The sequence below is a fragment of the Suncus etruscus genome, chromosome 3 (genome assembly GCF_024139225.1).
Source record: "Suncus etruscus isolate mSunEtr1 chromosome 3, mSunEtr1.pri.cur, whole genome shotgun sequence".
Taxonomy (NCBI): Eukaryota; Metazoa; Chordata; class Mammalia; order Eulipotyphla; family Soricidae; genus Suncus; species Suncus etruscus.
In genome coordinates, this window is record NC_064850.1 from 32,822,070 (window position 1) to 32,846,684 (window position 24,615).

At 43.4% G+C, this 24,615-nt stretch overlaps 1 protein-coding gene across 1 annotated transcript in view; it reads right to left on the reverse strand.

The window, feature by feature from the left end:
* Positions 1-24,615, reverse strand: part of PTPN21 (protein tyrosine phosphatase non-receptor type 21) — a 75,269-nt gene that overhangs the window by 26,595 nt on the left and 24,059 nt on the right. The window contains exons 3-9 of the mRNA XM_049769775.1: positions 23,548-23,717; positions 13,349-13,446; positions 9,624-9,691; positions 8,634-8,704; positions 5,190-5,277; positions 3,505-3,593; positions 1,403-1,490 (exon numbers count right to left, since the gene is read on the reverse strand). Coding sequence (XP_049625732.1) covers positions 1,403-1,490; positions 3,505-3,593; positions 5,190-5,277; positions 8,634-8,704; positions 9,624-9,691; positions 13,349-13,446; positions 23,548-23,717 — 672 coding nt within the window. The remainder of the gene's footprint in view (positions 1-1,402; positions 1,491-3,504; positions 3,594-5,189; positions 5,278-8,633; positions 8,705-9,623; positions 9,692-13,348; positions 13,447-23,547; positions 23,718-24,615) is intronic.

Here is a 24,615-nt window from a genome sequence, read left to right on the forward strand (position 1 = left end):
ACAGTTAACCCTGACCTGCCAGGATTGAACCCTGAGTTCAGAGCCAGGAGTGAGCTCCAAGCACAGCTGGATATGGTTCAAAAGACAAATCAAACCCCAAAATTCTGATTATTGGAGGTAGAATGTATGTTTTGCATGCGGAAAGTCAGAGTTTAATCCCCAGCATCAAATGATCCATGGAGCATGGCCAAAAGTGATCCACAATCACCAAGATAAAAGTAATCCAGGAGTACCACCAAATGGAGCCTTTTCATTCAATCAAAAATCATGGGCATGCAAAGAATCATTACTTCAAAAAATAGTTACTGATGGGGCCCAACTGGCTTTGTACATGGGAGGCCAGATTCTCTCCCCAGAACTCATGGTCCCCTAAGCACTGGCAAAAGTAACTCCTAAACTCTGAGGATGGGGTAACCCAGTAACTAATCCTATTAGAAGTACCCCTCAAGTACCTATTAGAAGTACTGGTGGTGGCCCAGTAATATACTAACATAAAGTTTGCTGGGGGCCAGAAAGATAGTACAAGAGGTGCAACACATGCCTTGCATGCATCCTGGGTATCAAATCCCCATGGGTTTAAATCCCCAGCACCACTCCTGACTCACAGCCAGACATGAGCACTACTGGGTGTGGCCTCCCCCCAAACACAAACACGTTTACTGAGCAACTAGTTTTCCACCAAGTACTTCCTACTCAAACTGCTATAAAGCATTATAAAAGTTCATGTTTTGTAAACCCAGAATCTTACCGTTTTATTATCATTAGAATGGTTTTATGTTTTTGATTTTTGGGCCACACCCAGAGACAGTCAGAGGTCACTCCTGGCTCTGCACTCAGAAATTGCTTCTGGCAGGCTCAAGGAACCATATGGGATGCCAGGTACCGAACCCGGGTCCATCCTGGATCAGCCCCATGCAAGGCAAACACCCTGCCACTGTGCTATCGCTCTAACCCCTAGAATGGTCATATTTTATTATTTGTCATTTTGTTTTGTTTTGTTTTTGGGTCAAACTGGGCTCAGGGGTTACTCCTGACTCTATGCTCATAAATTGCTCATGACAGGCTCAGGGGACCATAGGGGATGCCGGAATTCGAACCACTGTCCTTCAGCATGCAAGGCAAATGTCCTACCTCTATGCTATCTCTCTGGCCCCTATTATTTGTCATTGGGGGGGTCAAACCCTGCATTACTCAGGGGTTACTCCTGGCTCTGTGCTCAGAAATCACTCCTGGCAGGCTCAGGGGACCATACGGGATGCTAAGATTCAAGCCACTGACCTTCTTCATACAAGGCAAATGCCCCACCTCCATGCCATCTCTCTGGCCCCTATTTATTTGTCATTTTAATACCACCACTACGTATGCAGAAAAAGAAAAAGAACGCAGTCTTCTGTCTACTCACAGTCTGGAACTGGATGGTCTCCTCTTTACTTGCCAGCTCTAGTGCAAAGAAGGACTTGTTATGGGACATGTTGGCAATATCATGCCACCTGGAGGACAGACATAAAAAGGGTACCATGAGGTCTCCTGAACTGCCAGCAAGAATGCAGTTTTCTCTGTTCCACTCAGCCTTGATAGACAAATTAATGCTGGGTCCTCATCTTAGGAGAAAAAATGGTTTCAGTAAGACATGTGACCATTTTTATTTTTTGAGCAGGGAATCACACCCAGTAATATTCAGGACTTACCCCTGACTCTGTGCTCAGTGCTCTGGAGATGATGGCTGGGGTCAGCCTCTTGCACGGAAACACCTTAACCCCTGCAAACTCTTGCCAGTCCCAAACCTGGGCTCAACTTGACCCTTAGTCAGCATCTTAGTTTTATTCTCGAAGCCTCATTTACAGGTCCCCTGAGGGCCTGAGTACAGAAGTAGGGTGTTTGCCTTGCATAGACAGACCCGAGTTTGGTTCCAGCATCCCAGATGGTCTCCCATGCCTGCCAGGAGCAATTTCTGAGTACAGAGCCAGGAGTAGTCCATGAGCATCACAGGGTGTGGCCCAAAAACCAAAATAAATAAATAAACAAACATAAATAAATAATCCCCCAGGTTCAAGCTGTCTAGTATTATATTTTCCCTAGTATTTTTTTTCTTGAGGATTAGTTTTTTCTTTTAAGGACTTGTTTTTCCTTTTAGCTGATTATTCCCTTTGCTTCATTGCCTTTGGTTCCCGAAATCCCCGAGGTAACTGTGCCTGTGGAGACAGTGAGATCCAAAAGCAGAACCATGCTCGGTTCCATACTGGGTCACATGGGTCCTCTCTGCCATCTGCCCTCACATCCCTAAGCACCTCATGTCTTTGACGTGCTGAATTGGAGGCACAACTGATAACTACACAGAAGGGCATAAGGAGCCAGCCAGGGGCCACATGAGAACTGGAGGCAATCACCCCATTCCTTCATCCACTGGAAAGGAATTCCTCAACTTGCTTTCTTAACATGATGCCTGTTATCATTAGGTTTGACAGCTAGCTATTAAATCATTATAAACATTTGCCAATTCAAATATTTTGTTTTGTTTTGTTTTTATTATACCCAACAGTGCTCAGAATTCACTCCTGACTCCTGGTGGGGTCACTCCTGGTTGTGTTCGGGGAACCATATGTCCTCAATGATGCCAAGGATCAGACTTGGATCTATTCTTTGGAAGGCAAGTGTCCTACCTGCTATACTACCACTCTGGCCCCTATAAATGTATCTTAGTAAATCTAACATAATGGAGAAGAGAAAGAGGAATAAAATATTTTATCCCAGAATCATTTCCACCACTTACAAAATTATAGGACCAGAGAAATGATAGCTCATAGGGCTGGAGCCCCAAATTATGGCCCAGCACTACTTGCTCTCCCAGCAACAAGCCACCAATAACCTACAAGCACCAACAGGTGGCCCCCAAACAAAAAATAGTCTTGGGCTGGAGAGATAGTATGGAGGTAAAGCATTTGTCTTGCATGCATAAGGTCAGTGGTTCGAATCCCGGCACCCCATATAGTCCCCCAAGTCTGCCAGGAGTGATTTCTGAGCGTAGAGCCAGGAGTAACCCCTGAGCATTGCCAGGTGTGACCCAAAAAATAAATAAATAAATAAATAAATAAAGTCTTAGTTATGGAATAAAAGATTGATATATAAAACCTGAAGATGGGGGCTAAAGTGATAGCACAGTGGGGAGAACGTTTGCCTTAAATGCGGTTGACCCAAACTCAATCCCCAGAATCCCATATGGTTCCCAGAAACTGTTCATACTAATTTCTGAGCACAGAGCCAAAAGCAAACCCCCGAGCACTGCCAAGTGTGGCCCCAAAAAACCAAAACAAAAATTAAAAAACCTTAAGCTGGTAAAATAAAGATGAACACTCCCCCAATGCTGGGCAGTCCCCATGCACCACAGGGTATGGTTCAAAACTTTTTTATATTTTTCATATTTCAAAAGAATTATATTTCTAAATATATAATTCTAAATCTCACCAGGAGTCACTGACAGAATACAGAAAGTGGTAAGAAAATTACCTAAATATCACAGGAGGCTTTCCATTCTTGTGCTTCACAAAGATTCCTTCAAGGCAGGCACCAACAGATATATCATTGCCTTGGCTGTCCTAAGTGAAGAAAGTAGAAAAAGTAGCACTTAAGAATACACCCATAACAACAGAAATAACCAGACCCAATTTCCAACATGGGCCTCCCAGATACAAACTTCTCAAAAGACACATAGGTATTTAAGTGGAAGGGGAAAGTCTGACTGACACTGAGTAAATGCATATGAAAACAGAGTCGGGTCAAGGGCACAGCTATGTGGCCAGTGACTACTACCTCACACACCTGAGGCCCGGGGTTCAGTCCTGGCATCACTGAACAAAACACACTAACTGGGACCAGAGTGACAACAAAGCAGATAGGGAGTTTGCTTTCAAATCTGGGTCCGAGCCAGCAGAAACCCCTAAGGACCACTGTGTGGCCCAACCCTAACCCCCAAAAAATATTAAAAAAAAAAACAAAAAAAAACTGGGGCTGAAGAGATAGCATGGAGGTAAGGCATTTGCCTTTCATGCAGAAAGTCAGTGGTTCGAATCCCAACATCTCATGGTCCCCTGAGCCTGCCAGGAGTGATTTCTGAGCATAGAGCCAGGAGTAATTCCTGAGTGCCACTGACGGGTGTGACCCCAAAAAAAAACAAAACAAAAAAACAAATCGGGCCCAGAGATATAGCACAACGGTGTTTGCCTTGCAAGCAGCCTATCCAGGACCTAAGGTGGTTGGTTCGAATCCCAGTGTCCCATATGGTCCCCCGTGCCTGCCAGGAGCTATTTCTGAGCAGACAGCCAGGAGTAACCCCTGAGCACCGCCGGGTGTGGCCCAAAAACAAAACAAAACAAAACAAAACAAAACAAAACAAAAAAAAAACACATACTAATTGCTCTCCTGCCCCTCTACAACCTGGTAATAAAACTCAAATTTAGAGCATTTCAGGGTTAAGGAAATAGTGCAGATGGCTGAGGTATATACCTGGCACTCAAGTCCCAAAATTGATCCTTTGCACCTCGTGGTTTGCTGAGAATCTCCAGGAGCAGTACTCAAGTCCTGGAGGTTATATCCCCAACATACACCAAAAATGGGGAGTATTTTTAGGTGCCAAAGAGATAGCACAGTGGAAAGGCCTCTTGACTTATATAGGGATGACCAGGTTCCATCCCCAGCAACCTAAATGAGTCTTGCCTGGAGTGATTCCCAAACCCAAAAACACAAAGGGAGGGAACATGAAAGGGAGGAAGGAGAAGAGATGAAGGAAGGGAAGAAGTAAAGGAGGGAGGGCAAGGGGAAAGGAGACAGGAAGGGAGATAGGGAGGGAGACGAAAGGAAGGAAGGAAGGAAGGAAGGAAGGAAGGAAGGAAGGAAGGAAGGAAGGAAGGAAGGAAGGAAGGAAGGAAGGAGGGAGGGAGGGAGGGAGGGAGGGAGGGAGGGAGGGAGGGAGGGAGGGAGGGAGGGAGGGAGGGAGGGAGGGAGGGAGGAAGGAAGGAAGGAGAGAATTTTCCAAGAACATACTAAAACATGACCTTGTTTCCTGCTGCTAAGAACTCTGCAGACCTTGCCCTGTGCACGGAAAAAGGGAGGGTCCTCCCTGAGCTTCCCCACCATGTGCTAAATCATGGAGGCTCACCTGAGAGTTAGTTCCTCAGCCCTTGCACCCCGCATACCTTTACTGGGTAGCTCTCTTCCCCGTAGCCTTCCATCCGCTCCACTTCCTGCATGTACAGCATTTCGGCATCAGGAGCCGTGAGCCCTCTGCAATCCCAAAGAGGTTAATGAGATATCTGGAAAAGTTATCTAAAGGGGGGGGGGGGTACTGGATACCAACTGGACTATCAGACAACATATATTTTACAAGATTTTCAGAATCCTTAGTAATGGACCTTCGGGATTTACTCAGTGATAATGACACCAAATACTGCTGAATAATGACAGTGAGTTCTACATGACATATCTGTCCCTTGTCCTGCAGGCAGGTGAGGGCGATGTGTTGAGAGAGCATACATGGCCTTGAGCATCTCCCATGAAAGCTCAGGTTCTTCCTAAGCCTTGGAGCAATTGCTTACTCTCCAAAGCGCCTAGCAGTTGTAAGCCTGGTAACAGTCACTGCCAAATGGCAAGTGCAAGAAACAAGGGCTCCAGCCAGAGAGGTGTCAGAGCAATAAGTCAGGTGGTGATTGCCTTGCTTAAAGCCAACCTGGGTTTAATCCCCAGCATCCCATATGATCCCCTGAGCACCACCAGGAGTGATTCCTGAGTACAGATCCAGGAATAATCCCTGAGCATCTCTGGATGTGGCCACCACTATAAAAAAGAAAACAAGCGGGACTGGGGGCTAGAGTAATAACACAGCAGTAGGGCATTTACCTTGCATTTGGCTGACTCAGGACAGATTCAGGTTCAATCCCTCAGCATCCCATATGGTTCCCTGAGCCTGCCATGAGTGATTTCTGAGTATAGAGCCAGGAGTGCCCCTGAGAGCCACTGGGTGTGGCCCCAAAACAAACCAAAAAAAGTGGGGAGGGAGATTGAAAGGAGTAGAGATCACGGCTTCTGCAGCCTTATTCCAACACCCAACACTCTCCAGGAACCCCACAGTACTGCTACCCCAAACTCTGGCTTTTCTGAGTGTCTATATCCCACACCCCTCTGAGCCACTGTTGATGGTATTCCCCCTTCCTGACAGATCTGTCCCCAACTGGTGCACCTGGCCAATCCTGAACATCCCACCAGCCTCAACCCCTGGGGGGGAGGGTTCCTGCTCTACTACTTTAATTGACCCCCCAAGTTAAGTTGGAAGTCCATGTTCCTTGTAGATGCACCACACTCTGGAACCCTCTCCCAGACACCCACTTATGACCATCAGGCTGGCAATAACCAGCCTATTATTTATGGACTCCCTAAAATCGTAGGCAGGGAATCCATTAAAGATGGGGTACTGCTCTTGCACTAGTGCATGCAACACCCACACAGGGACCCCTAAGCACAAGCCCACAAATGAGAGACACTCATTAAGATAGCAAGATGTGTGCCTGCACGGCTAAATATGCCGGCTCCCTTAAAAAGAAATGGAAGCTGGAAAAGCTGGATTTAAGAACTCATAAGAAGCTTTAATCTCAGGGTAATGAACTCACTGATGCAGAGCAAGAAAGATGTGATATAACTTGGGTCAGTGAGATAGTACAGTGGGTAAGACAATTGCTTTAAATGAGGCCAACCTGGGTTTGGTCCCAGCTTCCCATTGGTTCCCTGAGCACCACCAGGAGTGATCCCTGAGTGCAGAACCAAGAGTATGCCTGAGCACTGAGTGAAAAGAAACGAAGCACAGTAATTTATTTTTAATGGTGGGAAAGGTGAAGCATAGCAGCTTAGTAAACAACAGATCACCATTACACCAAATTCAAATCCCTCTTCTGCCATATAAGACTTGGGGCCTATACCCCCAATCTATATGTTGACAGTAACACTGCCTTAAAGAGGGGTTGGAACTTAATAATACAGCCTGTACAGGCAAGAGTGTGGTGCTAGATCAGAGGAGCCGGGTCATTGTTCAGACTGGGTTTTTCCTTACAGACTACGCATGGGGTGACTCCACAGCAAAAAAAGACAGACTCTTTGAGCTCACACAGGAGCTCACAGCCAGGCTCAGGGTGAGAACTTGAGCACTCAGCATAGATTTCCATGGAACAGAGGAAGAGAAGGAGGTGCCCTCACAAGCATGAGGTACAGGGGAAACCACTGTGCTTGCTGCACCTCAGAAGGATACAAATTCCCTTAGTCATGCAGTAACCTACTTGGGAATGGGAGCAATAGTACAGAAGTCAGGCTCTTCTCCAGGACAAAGCCAACCTGGGTTTGAACCCTGGTACCCCAAAAGGTTCCCCAAATACTTCCAGGACTGATCCCTGGACACAGAATTCAGGAGTGATCACAGAGTCCAGCCTGGTATGATTCAAAATACTAATAATATCATAATAGCCTGCTCAGAATTAGGTTAATACCAAACCTCTGAAATTTGAAGGATACAAGGCCCCCTTCTGACTGGCAATCTTTTTATTTTTATTTTTATTATTATTAATTTTTTTTTTGTTTTTGGGCCACACCCGTTTGACACTTGGGGGTTACTCCTGGCTATGCGCTCAGAAATCGCCCCTGGCTTGGGGGGACCATATGGGATGCCGGGGGATCGAACCGCTATCCATACTACGCTAGCGCTTGCAAGGCAGACACCTTACCTCTAGCGCCACCTTCCCAGCCCCTGACTGGCAATCTTTTTTTTTTTTTTTTTGCCTTTGAAATAATTTTTTTAATACTTTCATTACGTTGTATCAGCTCAATTATTAAAGCAAATGTCAACCGGAATTCAGAAGAACACAACTTCCCTAACAAGGACCCACAGATGATTTTTCATTCCAGCTTCACTCTTAATAGCTATGATGGTGCCAGGTCATCCATATTATCTCGTGTTAACCACGTCATCAATTTTGAGAATGCTTCGGACAGTTTCAGTTGCAAGTATCAGTGCACTGACGGAAACCAACAGGGGCTGGACAACCAGTTCCTCCAAAATGTTGGAAATACCACCCTTTTGAACATTAATGCCTGAAGTTTTTTTCTCCTTGGGAATGCCGGTTTCTTAACTCTGTTACTGTTGAAATGGGATTCAGATCAGCATTTTCAGCTAAAGTAGATGGAATGACCTCCAAAGCATCAGCAAAAGCACGAATGCAGTAGGATCATACCACTCTATGATCTTGAGTATTCAGTTAATCGTAGGGCCAACTCTATTTCTGGAGCACCACCTCCTGCAATAAGAGCTCTCTTTATACAATGGATTGATTGTTTAAATTGGCAGTGCTTTGAGGTTACCCTTCAAGTTGGTAGAGCTGGGGGCATGAAATGGTGGGGATCAAATGGGGGGCTCCTGCATTAGCTCCAGCCTACTGAGCTTTCTCCCAGTATTCCTGGGAGTTCCAGGGCTCAAAAGAGCTCCCCAAAAATGAATTCTGGGCTGTATCCTATTCATCACTCAGCAGTAGCAGAAAAGCTCCAGACAAAATGATGCCAACACACATTTCTGACCCACAACTGGGCGTTTGTCTTCGCATTACCTGTATTTCTGGTGTAGTAAGGCCACTTTCTGAGTTGCTTCTTCCAATACTTTTTCATCTTGCAACCACCCCTGAAGAAAATACACTGAGTCAGACACGTAAACAAGGCACCCAAGGTTCTGAGGAAACCCTGTAGCTACCGAGCATGGGCAACTCTTTTGCAAGTCAGAACTAGACTGTGCTGAAGAAAGCCAGCACAATCTTTTAAGGAATTAAATGTCTTCTACACAGAAGCCAAAAACCTATCTTCTCCAATCACCCCAGAGAGGGTAGTAGCTGAGGTACTTCAGGCTGGTCCCAGGCATACCCAGTTCTGAACTAAGCACAATAACCACTTGTGCATTCACCAGTCAGTTGTAAAGAGACACTCAGAAAAAGCATGTCGGTTCCATCAGTGGTGACTTTCAAGAGAAAACAATGTTCTGTCTGTCATCTACTTGAACCTGAAGAGAAGCCAGATTCATTTCAACTTAACTGCAATGTTCCAGGTGTTAGGTTAAAAAAAAAAAGAGCCAGACCCCTAAGTAGTTCCCCAGGAGCTTGAAATAAAAGCCTCTCTTGACACTCACATCCAAATATAGAACAGACCTCTCAAAACCCAGTTCTGACCCAAAAAAAATAAAACAGTTCTGTCCCTGGTGTTGTTGGCTTCTGCAAGGACCAGGAAAACCAGCACAGGGAAAGCATTTACACTTGAATTGTTTTTGAAGATGGAACTGATTTTTCAGTTCTATTCCTGTCAGCTCAGTCAACCATCTGAACTTCATTTCAGGATAGATTAAGGATATGGGGAAATATGATTTTTAAAAAATCAGGGCCAGTTAGTTCAGTAGGTGGGGCTATTTGCCTACTTGCAATGCAGCCAACCCAGATCCAATCCCGGCATCCCAGAGCACTATCAGGTGTAATTCCTGACTGCAGAGCAGGACTAACCCCTGAGTGCCATCAGGTGTGACCCCAAGACAACAACAAAAGTCTCAAAAGTCTTACCACAGGAAACAAGGCAAATTTCTGAAGGAAGTCTTGGGAGTCATACTGGTCAAAGTCACCAAAATCAGCTAGAAAAGATGACAAATGTTCTGGTCAGGTTACTCAGTTTGCAAAACAAAGCATAATTAGGCAGAATAAAAAAAAAATTCAATAAGCAATGCACAGATGGCATGCTAGGACACATAAGTCACACTTGCCTTGCAACTAGGAAGTGGTTTTTTTTTTTTTTTTTTTTTTGGGTCACACCTAGCAGTGCTCAGGGTTACTCCTGGCTCTATGCTCAGAAATCGCCCCTGGCAGGCACAGGGGACCATATGCGATGCCGGGATTCAAACCACCATCCTTCTGCATGATAGGCAAACACCTTACCTCCATGCTATCTCTCCAGCCCCGAAAGTGTTTATTTTAAGAGATCTTTTCAAAAACACTAATTAGGTAGATTTATGCCTCTTGGGAAAATGCTATGCATCGAGAGAAAAAGTAAGTTACAAACTAAATGATAATCATTTCCTTTGAGGTGAGGACTGAGCTATATGCCTAGAAGTTCTCAGGATCACTTTGATGGCACCTGGGGGACCTCATGCTAGGAATTGAACATGGGCTCCTGCATGAAAAGCATGTGCATCAGCCCTTTGGCCTACCTCCCTGAGACCAATGATCTCGTTTTATAATAAAAAATAAATAAAAAACAGATGGGAAGACTATAAAAACAAGGAGATAAAACACACCCTATGAACTTTCTTATGCACAGAAAACTGTCAGGAAGAAACCAAACTGTCCAAAGTAGTAAATTCCTCTAGGAAAGGGACTTAAATCACTGGCCTATATCACAGTAAAATATCTGTGTAGAAATTCTAAATTTCGGGGCCGGAGAGATAGCAAGGCGGTAAGGCATTTACCTTTCATGCAGAAGGTCATCAGTTCGAATCCCGGCGTCCCATATGGTCCCCTGTGCTTGCCAGGAGCAATTTCTGAGCACAGAGCCAGGAAAAACCCCTGAGCACTGCCGGGTGTGACCCAAAAACCACAAAAAAAAAAATTCTAAATTTCTTTGGAAATTGGTAAATCAAAATACTTGAAAAAAATTAAAACTCTTAAAAGTCAAAAAATGAACCTTAAGATTCATAGGTAGGGGGCCGGCGAGGTGGCGCTAGAGGTAAGGTGTGTCTGCCTTGCAAGCGCTAGCCAAGGAAAGATCGCAACCGCGGTTCGATCCCCCGGCGTCCCATATGGTTTCCCCAAGCCAGGGGCAATTTCTGAGCGCTTAGCCAGAAGTAACCCCTGAGCATCAAATGGGTGTGGCCTGAAAAACCAAAAAAAAAAAAAAAAAAAAAAAGATTCATAGGTAGAGGGGCCGGTGTGATAGCATGAAAGTAGGGTGTTTGCCTTGCATGCAGAAGGACGGTGGTTCGAATCCCAGCATCCTATATGGTCCTCCACAACTGCCAGGAGTAATTTTGGAGTGTAGAGTCAGGAGTAACCCCTGAGCGCTGCCGGATGTGACCAAAAAAAAAAAATTTCATAAGTAGAAGCTAAAAGAGGTGGCCCAAAGGGCTGTTGCCCCAAGCTCTTCCTCATGAATGCTTAGAGCACTGGACCCCAAAAGAAAAAAATTAGAAATAAAAGATGTGAAGTACCTTAAAAGGCTAGAGATGTGGCCCGATCAATATAAAGCATATACCTTGTATACATGAGACTTGGATTCCACCCCAATCCCCAATACTCCCCCACACAGGCACAAGGTACCATGCCAAGGAATGTGTCTCCATGTGTATCAGGTATTTGTTTATCTACCAATATGTGCCCATGCATGCCTGCTAATATCTGAAGGAATTTTATTTAGTGATTCTTCTGATTAAATTCCTGTCTCCAAAAGTAAATGCTTAATATCAGTTAAAAGCACAGAGTTTAGGCTAGAGCAATAGTACAACAGGTAGGGCACTTGCCTTGCACCCATCCGACTAGGGTTCAATCCTCAGCATCCCAGATGGCCCCCTGAGTACCTCCAGGAGTAATTCCTGAGTATAAAGCTAGAAGGAAATCCTAAGCATGGCCAGGTGTGGCCCAAAAACCAAAACAGAAAATAAAAATACAAAGAGTAGGTAAAGACCAGACACAGTAACAATGATGGAGTATTCCTGGGCACTTTGGTGGTGGTGGGATGCAATCATTTTGTAAATCAACACCATTATACATTAATACGAATGCAGAAATCAAATCTGAAGTAAAGCTAAAAACAAAAGCACACTCTGCTGGAGAGACACTCCAAGCTCTAAAGGCTGAGTGTATGCTTTGCATGCAGGAATCCCTGGTCTGATCCAGGGCCACATGTCCCCTGGGTACTGCCAGGAGTAGCCTTTAAGCTCAGAGTTGGAAGTAGCCCAAGTACCACAGTGATGGCCAAAGTCTAAATAATAATAATAATAATAATAATAATAGCAATAATAAATTAAAAAAATAAAATACCCCATTGGAGTATCCCCAAAGTACATGTAAATATAAATTAAATATTAAAAACCTGGGCTGGAGCGATACCATATTGGGTAAAGCTGTACAAGGCTGACCTAGGCTCAAGATCCAGTAACTCATGTGGCCCCTCAAACACTGCTGCAGTAACTCATGAGCACAAAGGAGGCAGGAATAATCTCTGAGTAATATTGGCAAGATGAAAAACAAAACAAAAACAAAATTTTAATAAACATGTGAAAATAACAGTCAAAAATATTTGGGGCTTGTTTGTTTTGAGGCTACACTTGGTGATGGTCAGGGGTTACTCCTAGTAGGGCTCAGGGAACCATTTGGGATGTGAGGATTGAACGTGGGTCAGTTATGTACAAAGCAAATGCCCTACTCACTTGGGCCCCTTGAAAACATTTATAAAATGGGACCTTTTTTTATGAAGATGTTGGCAATGCACTATAATTCAAAAATGCTTCAGAAACATAAACTGTTTGCATTTAAATTTCCTACTTAAAGTCAGGCAGAAGTGAACATAGCCTGGCCAGCCTCATTGTACAGCTGTTCTTCCTTTTCAAAACATTAACTAGCAACAGATAAAGTCCTTGAACAAGAGGAAGACCAACATTAAATGACCACAGATATTCGTTCCTCTCATTTTGAACTGTTTGCTTTGTTGACATATGATAAACCTACTTTACTTTCCAGAGTCTCATTAGTTCAAAGTAATTCAAATTCATTATTTCCCACCAGAAAGTCCACCAGACAAAAAAATTGATATTTTTCTAACACAAATATTACTCATGAGAGTGAAAACTATTTTAGAAAGGCCCTGAGTAGAAGTCAGAGCCATAGAATAGCAGATAAGACATTTATTTGCATTTCATATGCCTGACCTGGGATCAATACCCCAGTACAGCCAGGAATGAATCCTGAGTGCAGAGCCAGAAATATACCCTGAGCACCACTGGGTGAGACCTAAAAACAAACAGGGCCAGAGAGATAGCATAGAGCTAGAGCATTTGCCTTGCATGCAGGATGGTGGTTCGAATCCCAGTATCCCATATGGTACCAAGAGCCTGCTAGGAGCGACTTCTGAGCATAGAGCCAGGAGTAATCCCTGAATGCTGCTGGGTGTGACACCCCCCCAAAAAAAGAATACAAACAGACAAACAGTAGGAGCATATTATCAGGACCCAAAAAACAAACAAACAAACAAACAACAAATTCTGTGCTAGTTTGTTACCACAATAGACATTATCATTTACCTTGAACAGCCAAGCCTGCAAGGTGAATTGCATGTTCCAATGTACAAGGAATGTTTCCTTCCAAGATATCTTTCTTCAGCTGTAAATAATACTGATACCTATTTTTAAAAAAAAGAAAGTCATTATCAATTTACTCTCAGCTGAGACACATTTTAAGCATTTTAGTATAAACAAATTATTTTTCTAATAAAACCTTGGAAGAATGACAAAAATGTTCTTGACTAAAAACAAACAAACACACACGCCTACATACTAAGTAATTTATCCTTAAAACACACATTCCTACATACTATGATATCCTTGACTGCATTATTTAGAAGACAATTACTTATCTATCTTATGCTTTTAGAAACAATTCCTTTTTTTTTTTTTTTTTTTTTTTTTTGGTTTTTGGTTTTTGGGCCACACCCGGCAGTGCTCGGGGTTACTCCTGGCTGTCTGCTCAGAAATAGCTCCTGGCAGGCACGGGGGACCATATGGGACACTGGGATTCGAACCAACCACCTTTGGTCCTGGATCGACTGCTTGCAAGGCAAACACAGCTGTGCTATCTCTCCGGGCCATTTTTTGTTTTTGTTTTTGTTTTTTTAAACAATTCATAAGTGTTATTCATTTTAGTTGGAGAAAGAATCAATGAATAATTGTTACCTTAAAAGTCTAGTCATCTGGGCCCGGAGAGATAGCACAGTGGCATTTGCCTTGCAAGCAGCCGATCCAGGACCAAAGGTGGTTGGTTCGAATCCCGGTGTCCCATGTGGTCCCCATGCCTGCCAGGAGCTATTTCTGAGCAGATAGCCAGGAGTAACCCCTGAGCACCGCCGGGTGTGACCCAAAAACAAAACAAAAAAAGTCTAGTAATCTTTCAACTATCTGTTGTTCACAATAATTCTAATAAAAAAAATTTTTTAGGGGCCGGATCGGTGGCACTAGAGTCTGCCTTGCAAGTGCTAGCCTAGGATCAACCGAGGTTTATGATCCCCCCTCAAGCCAGGCTGACCACATAGCCAGGAGTAACCCCTGAGCGTTAACGGGTGTGGCCCAAAAAACAAATAAATTAATTAATTAAATTTAATTTAATTTAAATTTTTTTTAAAAGTTGATCATCTGAGGCTCTGCTTACTGGGGTGCAAATTCGCAAGGTCTGGAAAGATCCAGAGAACCCAAAGAAAATGATTCCTGATAGTTGAAGACCAGGTTTCTATTAAAGTACTTCTCATGAAATCCCCCAAAATACCGAAAGCTTTCTTCATGCTTGCTTCTGGTAACAACTTGCAACACAAAGGGCGTGAGTTGTCAGCACCAGCTCTGATCAAGCAGATCAAAGTTAAATTCCCATTTTCAAACTTGGCATTGCAAGGGGCTAGAGCAATAGCACAGCAGTAGGGTGTTTGCCTTGCATTGGCCAATCGGGACAGACCCAGGTTTGATCCCCAGCATCCCATATGGTCTCCCAACCATGCCAGGAGTGATTTCTGACTGCAGCGCCAGAAGTAACCCCTGAACCCCACCGGGTGTGGCCCAAAAACCAAAGCAAAACCAAACCAAATTGGCACTGTACATGAATTTGGGCTTACACTATCATAATCTGTGGCTTTACACTCTCATCTGTAAAATGAGGGAGCTACCATCCCTTCACAAGGCTGAGCTTGTTAAGCCAGCTCTTAGCTCAACACTAGAACACAGCTGGCATGCAAACAAAAGCTGTTATTAGCAATACCAGAGTCTAAGTCAGTTCAGCGGGCTTGCATCTGTACCACTTGTTTGTTCTGATAAATAAAGCTCTACTCTCTATGAGGACTTACTGCTACCATGCTATTACGTACTCACTGAACAAGTAATTACTAGAGCTCCTAGCTGTCAAGCATTGTTCTAGATCCTGAGAGATATTGTTATGTGAAGATCCACCCTCACTGCCCAGGGAGTCTACAGAATCATCTAGAATCCAGAAACTATCCCAGTTTTTGGCATCATTAAAGCACAACCCAGATACAGCTCATATTTTAATTCCCCTGAAAGGCTACAATTTAATCACTCCATATGTGTTCTTCAATTAAAACTAAGAGGAGGAGAAGGAGCTATCGTGCAGAAGGCAGGGCATTTGCCTTGCACACAGCTGTCTAAAGTTTGATCCTTGGCATCCCATATGGTTCAAGAAGCACAGAGTCCTGAACACAGAGCCAGAAGTAACCCTTGAGCATCATTGGTGTGGCCCAAAACAAACAAACAAACAAAAATAAACACTCAGATTTTAGTCAGGTTTGTCATTGTTTCTTTGGTTTTTGAGCTTGGGGCCACACCCAGTGGTGCTATGCTCAGAAATTTCTCCTGGCAGGCTTGGGGGACAATATGGGATGCCAAGGATTGAACCCACGTTGACCATGAGCAAGGCAAGAGCCCTACTTGCTGTGCTACCCTCCAGCCCCTAGCCAGTTTAGTTGTTGCTTTTTTTTTCCTTAGGTCTTTATTCCTCATTACCTCAACCATAAAAACTATTGGACTGGTCCTAATCTTTTTTAATTATTTCAGCTTATATTTTTAATGCCCATGTTACTCTTAATCCCCTTATTAATTAGTTATTGTATTTTTTCAGGTATGCTGGATTACTTCGAATTGACATCTTGGACTAGAGAGATGGCTCAAAAAACTAGAAAGTGGGACCAGAGAAATAGCACAGCGATAGGGCGTTTGCCTTGCATACAGCCAAAACAGGATGGATGGTGGTTTGAATCCCAGCATCCCATGCCTGCCAAGAGTGACTTCTGAGCTCAGAGCCACGAATAACCCCTGAGCACCGCAGGGTGTAACCCAAAAACAAAAACAACAGCAACAAAAAGCTAGAATGTATGCTTTGCATTCAAGGAACTAGTGCTCGATTCCAGACACCACATATGGTTCTCTAAGCACTACTGAAAACAATCACCAAGCAATAAGCTAGGAGTAGCTTCAAAGAACAGCCAAGTATGATGAGTCTTATACCACTAAAAATATATTTTAAAAAAATTAAAAAATAAGGGCTATAAAGATAGTATAATAGGTAAAGTGCTTGCTTAATATATGGCCAACCCAAGATTTAATCCAAGCATCCCATATGGTTCCTCCAAGCATTGCCAGAAGTAGTTTGAGAGCAGAGCCAGAAGTAAACCCTGAGCATTGCTAAATGTGACCAAAAAAAAAAAAAAAAAACAAAAAACAAAGAAAGAGATCATAACAGCACTGACTCCCTTGATAAAAGGTCTCTCTCCTAGGGACATCTTGTTTCTCACACTGTTTTTCAGTTTTCAAATTTTCCACATCCTTTGTCAGTATTATGGTATTATTTAATTAAAGGCCACTCAGGTGGTGCTTGGCAGCCTATGCAGTACTAGGAAGAACTCAAGGCCTCAGACTTGCTAGTCAATGTGCCAGCTTTTTGCAGGGAGAGTCTGGGGGACGCCGAGAGGGAGGCAAAGGGAGGTCTGAAGGAAGCACCCGAGTGCTTGGATCTACTCTGTTTGGTACTTGGGGGTCATTCACAATAATGATTGGTTGAACCCAGAATTTGTTCCTTGTGCCAGAGCAACAGTATAGCAGTAGGGCATTTGCCTTGCAAGTGACTGACCTGGGTTTGATCCCCAGCACCACATGACCATGAGTTAAGTCCTAAGAATTTAGGGCTGGGGGGGGGGGGGGGAAACTAAAGGACAAAGAAGAATGTATGACAATTTCATCATTAGTCATACATTTTTCTTTGGTGTTTCTGTTTTTGTTTTGAGGCTATACCTGAGGGTTTATTCCTGGTTCTGTACTCAGGGATCATTCCTGGCTGGGCTGAAGGACCATGTGTAGGGCGGGGAATTGAACATGAGGCAGCCACATAAGAGGAAGTACCTTAATCCCTGTAGTATCTCTCCAGCCCATGAAAAATTTTTTTATTGTTGGCACAATAAATTCCTACCATGTCTCTTCCCAAGTCTACACAATAACCCTCATAAATAACCAAGACAAGGTTTTAACTGAAACCACTGTCAAAAAAAACGTAATAAGGAATCCTAGATCATTCCCTCCAATAAATATCAAGAGCTTTTTTATTTGGTTGCATTGTTTAGGGCTACACCCAGCAGTGCTCAGTGCTTATTATGGGCTCTGCATTCAGGGATCAGTCCTGGGAGGAATTGGGGGCCACATATGGTGCCCAGGATAAAACCTGGTCAGCCAAGTGCAAGGCAAACAACACCTTACCTGCTATACTACCTCTCTCCAAGCCCTGGTATTCAGCTTTGAGCTGAGGCTGCATGCCTGCTGCAGCAGAGCTAAATAATGACATGTGAATTCCTGCATGGTAAAATGTAAGGAGCAGCTTTAAGAGGCCATGGGAATCCCAAAAAAGCATCTTTATGTTCTTTTTTTTTTTTTTTTTTAAGGAAGGGTCAGAGCAATAGCACTGTGGTTAGGGTACTTGCCTTGCATACAGCCAACCAGAGTTTAATCCCTGGCATCCCATATGATCCACTGTCCACTGCAAGGACAAGGAGTAATTTCTGAGCAAGAGCCAGGAGTAACCCCTGAGAATCACCAGATGTGGCCAAAAAAACAACAGCTAAGCACTGCTAGGTATGGCCCCAAAAAATACATATATTGAGGTAATATCCTGAGGTCCTCAAGAAACCTTGCTGACTGGAGGAAAGGAAGAATGGAACCGAGGGCTCATTCCTAAATGCCAACACACTCTCCAGCCCTTTGTGCAATCAACCCCAGGAAAAGTCTCTTAGGAATGAGACTTAGGTGAGAGTACAATATTTTTAAACTATTCCTGTCAGGAATATGAGCAGGATTTTTTTAGAACTGACTCTGTGGTCACCTGGTGAATGGAAACAACATGTCGAGGATAATACAAAAGTAAGAGAGGCCGGAGTGAAAATATCAGAGGTAAGATGCTTGCTGTGAATGCAGCCAACCTTGGTTCAATCCCCTCTACTGCAATGGTGCCTTGAACACTGCCAGGAGTCACTCTTGAGCACAGGATCAGATATAGCCTTGTATGTGGCCTCAATAACACCGGAGAGAGGGGAGGGAGGGAGGGAGGGAGGAAGGGAGAGAGAGAGAGAGAGAGAGAGAGAGAGAGAGAGAGAGAGAGAGACAGAGAGAGAGAGACAGAGAGAGAGAGACAGAGAGACAGAGAGAGACAGAGACAGAGACAGACAGACAGAGACAGAGAGAGACAGAGAGACAGAGAGAGACAAAGAGACAGAGAGAGACAGAGAGCAGGCAGGGTGTTTGACTTGTATATGGTCCATCTGGGTTCCATCTCTGGCATCCTATATGGTTACAGGCATAACCTCAGAACATCACTGTTGGATGTGCACCAAAACCAATAAATAAATGTATTATGAACAACTTTGTAACCATAATGTTTAAATAAAGTAATTAATTGAGGAGGATTTTTAATTTAAGGCTGGAATGATAGTATAGCAAGTAGGGCTCTTGCCTTGCATGTAACCAACCAGGGTTCTATCCCTAGCATTCCAGATGGTCCCCTGAGCACAGAACTAGAAACCACAGAGCACCACAGGGTTTGCCCTCCCCGTCCCCCACAAAAAGAACTTGAATTTTGGAAAAGAACATGAGTCCTTGAAACCTCATTTATCCTACATGCTCTACTTGCAAATTTCTGAATTTATAAAGATATGGTGGGAATTGTCTTTGCAGAGTACATACTTAAAATATCTACTAAGGGCCAGAGCAATAGTAAAGCAGATAGGATGCTTGCCTTTCATATGGCCAACAGGGGTTCGATTCTCTGGCACCCTATATGGTCCTCCACACTCACTAGGAGTGATTCTTGAGCTCAGAACCAGGACTAAATAACCACTGAGCACTGCCAGGTATGGCCCAAGTGAACAAAAAAATAGAACCCCTGCTGATACATCTTTTTTCTATGGAATTATCATACAACTAAACTAATGTGCTTCTGTACTAAAACGAACAAGATTGAACTTTCCTAGCCCTTTCTACAATTAATGCTTTTATCCACAACTCAATTTAATGACATATTCACATTCCTATCTTCTGCCAATAATCTTGCGCAAATCTGCCTTCCAAACTTTGTAAAAATAAAAGCTACATCATTCCATTCTGTTTAGATTCAAAATTGGGACTGGAGCAACAGTACAGTGTGCAGAGCACCTGCCTTGCACACAGCCAAGCCAACTCCTAAGGACCAATATGGTCCCCCAAACTTCCATAAATAATCCCTGAATGCAGAACCAAGTACTTGGTTACACCCTGAGTACTACCAGGTGTAGCACAAAAATAAAATAACAAAATAAAATTTAAAAATGAGGGGCCCAAAAGACAGCACAGTGGTAGGGCGTTTGCCTTATATGCAATGCAGCCAATCTAGGACAGATGGTGGTTCAAATCTTGGCATCCCATATGGTCCCCTGTGCCTACCAGAAGTGATTTCTGAATGCAGAACCAGGAGTTTTTGGTGTGGACCAAAAACAAACAAAAAAAATTAAAAATCAGGGCCAGAAAGATTACAGCAAGTAAGGTTTGGCTTTGCACTTGACTGACCAAGTTCCATCCCTAGCACCATATGATTCCCTAAGCACCACCAGGAGTGACCCCTGAGCATGTCTGGTGTGGTTCAAATCCCTACCTGCAAATTCAAAACTGTTTCCCCATTGTACTTTATATAATTTATTGTAGCTTCTGACACTGGAATTTGTGTCTAAGACTGTCCTCTTTTCCAAGTTTCCTTTCCCTCACTAGCAAATACCTGAAAGTCCCTGAAAATATCAGCTACTTTCATTACACCCTCCCTATACTTTGCACAAATTACTCCCTCTAAGTAGAAAATTCCTTCTAGTGTCAATGAAATGTCAACATGAACCTCCCTGCTCATGGGCCCATGCCCAACCCACCCGTAAGAATCAAATGCTTTGACTAAAGCTTTTATTGTTCTTGTTTTGGGGGAGGGCCCACACCCAAAGGTGCTCAGGGGTTACTCCTGGCTCTGTTCTCAGAACTCATTCTTAGCAGGCTATGGGGATCATATAGAATGTTGTAATCAAACCTGGGTCAGCCAAGTGCAAGGCAAATGCCCTATTTACTGTGTTATTGCTGTGGACCCATATTTATTTTTCTAATATCTTGTAATTACTTATTTATAGACTTCAGCTCTACCAGGCTACAATTCCTCTAGGGTAATATTAAAGTTATATTCACTTAAATATGCATGACCTCACAATCAATAATATGGCTCTTGCATCAAACCATACCACTTTTTTTTTTTTTAGTGGGGAGGCAGCACCTAACAATGCTCAGTGGTTACTCCAAGATCTGTACTCAGGGGGCCAGAGAGATAGCACAGCAGTAGGGCGTTTGCCTTGCATGCAGCTAAACCAGGATGGATGGTGGTTCGAATCCATCATATATGGTCCCCCATACCTACCAGGAGCAATTTGAGTGCAGAGCCAGAAGTAACCTTTGAGCGCCATTGGGTGTAACCCAAAAAAAAAAAAAAATAGATCTGCACTCAGAGATTGTCATGCCTGACAGTGCTCAGGGACAATATTGGAAGCCGGGGATGGAACCAGATGGGTCGACCAGCCACGGGCAAAGTTAAGTGCCCTACCCACTGTCCATTCTCTCCAATAGTTCAAACATATCTTTTTGTTTGTTTGTTTGTTTGTTTGTTTTTGGGCCACACCCAGCGGTGCTCAGGGGTTACTCCTGGCTGTCTGCTCAGAAATAGTTCCTGGCAGGCACGGGGGACCATATGGGACACCGGGATTCGAACCAACCACCTTTGGTCCTGGATCAGCTGCTTGCAAGGCAAACGCCGCTGTGCTATCTCTCCAGTTTTTTTTTTCTTCTGGAGTTCAAACATATCTTGCATCAAACCATATTATCTATCTTTGTGAGTGTTGGGGACTATACCCAGCAGTTGTTCAAAATGGAATCTATAGTGCCAGGGAACTGACCCCTGAACCCCACATGCAAATCATAAGCTCTAGCACTTTGAACCATCTCCCTGTCTCCTTCCCCACTCCACCCCACCACACCTAATGTCTTGAAGGGTGTTTTGGTTGGTTTAGTTTTGGTTTTGGATTCACTGTGCAGTGCTAGAGTATAACTATATAGCTCTGTGGGATCTAATGCAGCTCTAGTCTGCAAAGCATGTATTTCTGTCTTTTGGGATATCATCCAGTCCCTCTTTAATGACTTTAAATAAATTAGTCAAAGTATTAGTGTGCTAGCTTTCTCCTCCAGGCTCTAATCTTCAATATTTGTATCTCAAATATATCTTCAAATCAGTTCCTATTTACCCTTGGACACATGATTCTTGTTTCTTTGCATATTCACCTTCCAATAATTAACTGACAAGATTGTTACTTTAAAAGAACATTCCACAAATATAGTGCAGTTCCAGATCTTACTATCTTCACGGCACAGTATTCAGATAACCAGGGGAAAGGTAAAGAAAACCAAAGAAAATGTAGGTTGGAAATCAAAACCAAAGATAAGATAGTATATAGTTAACTCTACATGAAAGCTGGAAAAACTGCCTTCTTAAGGCAAGCACCAAGAAATCCCAGGTCAAACAAAGAGAAGGCAAAGCTTATTCCAGCATGAGGACTGAGATGCCTTTTCAACTCAGCTTCATTGAATTCCAAGGATCCAGTCAATAAATAGGAGAGGAAGAAAAAGAAGAAAGCATGAAACATGGCCATGGTACTGGAAGTAGCCAAGCTTGGAGCAAAGAAAATGTTAATAGCATTAAAGAGGATTACAAGGGGCCAGAGGCAGTATAGCAGTATAGCAGGTAGGACATTTGCCTTGCACAAGGCTGACCTGGGCTGAATTCTTCTTATCCTAAATGGTTCCCCAGCCCAATAGAAATGACTCCTGAGTGCAGAGCCAGGAGTAACCTATGAGTACAACTGGTTGTGCCCTACCACCACCAAAAAATAAAAACAAATGAAAAAAACCCTTAAGTAATGAACTCTAGAGACATTGAACTGCAAGCTCAGAATCTATATTTTAGGGGCCAGAGTGTTAGAACAGTGAGTAGGGTGTTTGCCCTGCACATGGTGGACCCAAATTCAATCTCTGACATCCCATAAGGTCCCCGAGGATGCCAGGAGTAATTTCTAAGCTCTGAGCCAGAAATAACCAATCCCTGAGGCTGCAGAGAATAACCAAAAACAAACAAACAAACAAATATTTATCTTAGGGATAGAAAGACAGGATATAGTACAGTGGGCAGGATGCTTGCCTCATACATAGCCAATCTGAGTTAGATTCCCAGCACCACCAGTATGTATCTGTATCTCTCAATGGGTACAGTGGAGAAGGTGCCTGCTTTATACACAGCTGACCCATGTTCGATCCCCAGCATTCTATATACTTCCCAGAGCATTGCCAGGAGGAATTTCTAAGTGTGGAGTCAGAAATAACCCTGAAGCATCGGTGGGTGTGGCTCAAGAACCAAACAAACAAATACATTTTATTGCTTGTGGTTTGGGAGGTGTTTTCCCCTCACCAGCTCTAATGCTCTCTCGACCCACTCCGCCACTCCCAGTCACAACCTTCAGAATCTGTCCACCTCAATCAGAGCCTTGCAAGAGGAAACTCCACAATGCCTGGACACATGAGCACGGGTTCTTTTTTTTTCTTGTCCTTGGTTTTCTGTTTTTGTGCTATACTCCAGGGTGGGAGGAGACCTTTCAAGCATCTCCCCACCTGAGACTGCAGTTTTGAATCTCCCCCTCCTTTCCTTATTTTCCAAAGACCACAGACAAATCAATGAAAACATGAAAGGCAACCTCGCTGCACAGAGTTCTAAGCTGAGGTAAAAACACCACTTTCTCTCTTCAATAAGTCCTGTGTTCCTCAGGAACTCGTAAGTCATCAGCATGCAATAAAACACTGGCATTCCATAGAAGCACCGCCCTGTGCCTAAAAGGGGAGCTGGGATAGGGGCCAAAGTTTAGCCTCATCTCCTAACTTCAACTTCAGCTTCACGATTTTTGGTTCTGAGCCACAACCAGTGGTGCTGTGGGGCAAGGAATGAAGGGGGTTGAAGGTTAAGATGTTGAGACAGGGAATGAAGCAGGGTCTAACACTTATTAAGCAAGTGCCTTAACCCCTGCGCTATTTGATAGCCCTGATTTCACGGTTTCAAGCTGGTGGGTTTATTTCCTGCAGCCCCTCACCTGGTAATCTCCTGCTGCAGCTGTGACACGGAAGGCACATAAAACACTACACCAAAATAGACCGTAGGCTCTAGTGCATGCTTGTCCAGCTGCTTCTTTAGAGGCTTTTCCAAGTCTACCCATCGGCGCTGATTTTGCTTATTGTAGTACCAGAGGCTGAAGTAAGTGATCTGAAAAAAAAAAAAAAGAATGGACACTGAAGGAGGCAAAACACAAACAAGCATTTTAATACTGGGGTTGCTGGCCCTTGACTTGGACTGAGTGATGTGGTTTCCTATTGCTTCTCTTCCCAGAAAGAGACAACAGCAAATCTAAAAATATAATAATAACAATAACAATAATACATTACCTAAAACAAGTGATGAGGAATCATGTGAACTAGTTCTTTATATCTCTGAATGGAAAACTGGGTTTTGGCCTGGGATGTGGTGTCAGGTAGAACACATACCCTGCATGTTTAAAGGCCCTAAATCTGATGCCTACTACTGTATGAATTTCAAGGACTGCCAAATGTGGCCTTGGTGGCCCTTGAGCATAGCAGTAATGACTAGTAAGAAACACACTTGTAGCTGGGGCAGCAGGTAGAGCGTTTGCCTTGCTTACAGCCAACTGCAGTTCAATCTCTAGCATCCCACATTTTCTCTACGCACCATCAAGAGTGATTCCTATGAAAAACAAAAAATAATTCCTGAGTGTACAGACTGGAGAGGGGAAAAAAGAAAAGGAAAGAAAGAAAAGAAAGGAAGGAAGGAAGGAAAGAAAGAAAGAAAGAACGAAAGAAAGAAAGAAAGAAAGAAAGAAAGAAAGAAAGAAAGAAAGAAAGAAAGAAAGAAAGAAAGAAAGAAAAGAAAGAGAGAGAGAGAGAGAGAAAGAAAGAAAGAAAGAAAGAAAGAAAGAAAGAAAGAAAGAAAGAAAGAAAGAAAGAAAGTAAGAAAGAAAGAAAGAAAAGAAAGAAAGAAAAGAAAGAAAGAAAGAAAGAAAGAAAGAAAGAAAGAAAGAAAGAAAGAAAGAAAGAAAGAAAGAAAGAAAGAAAGAAAGAAAGAAAGAAAGAAAGAAAGAAAGAAATAA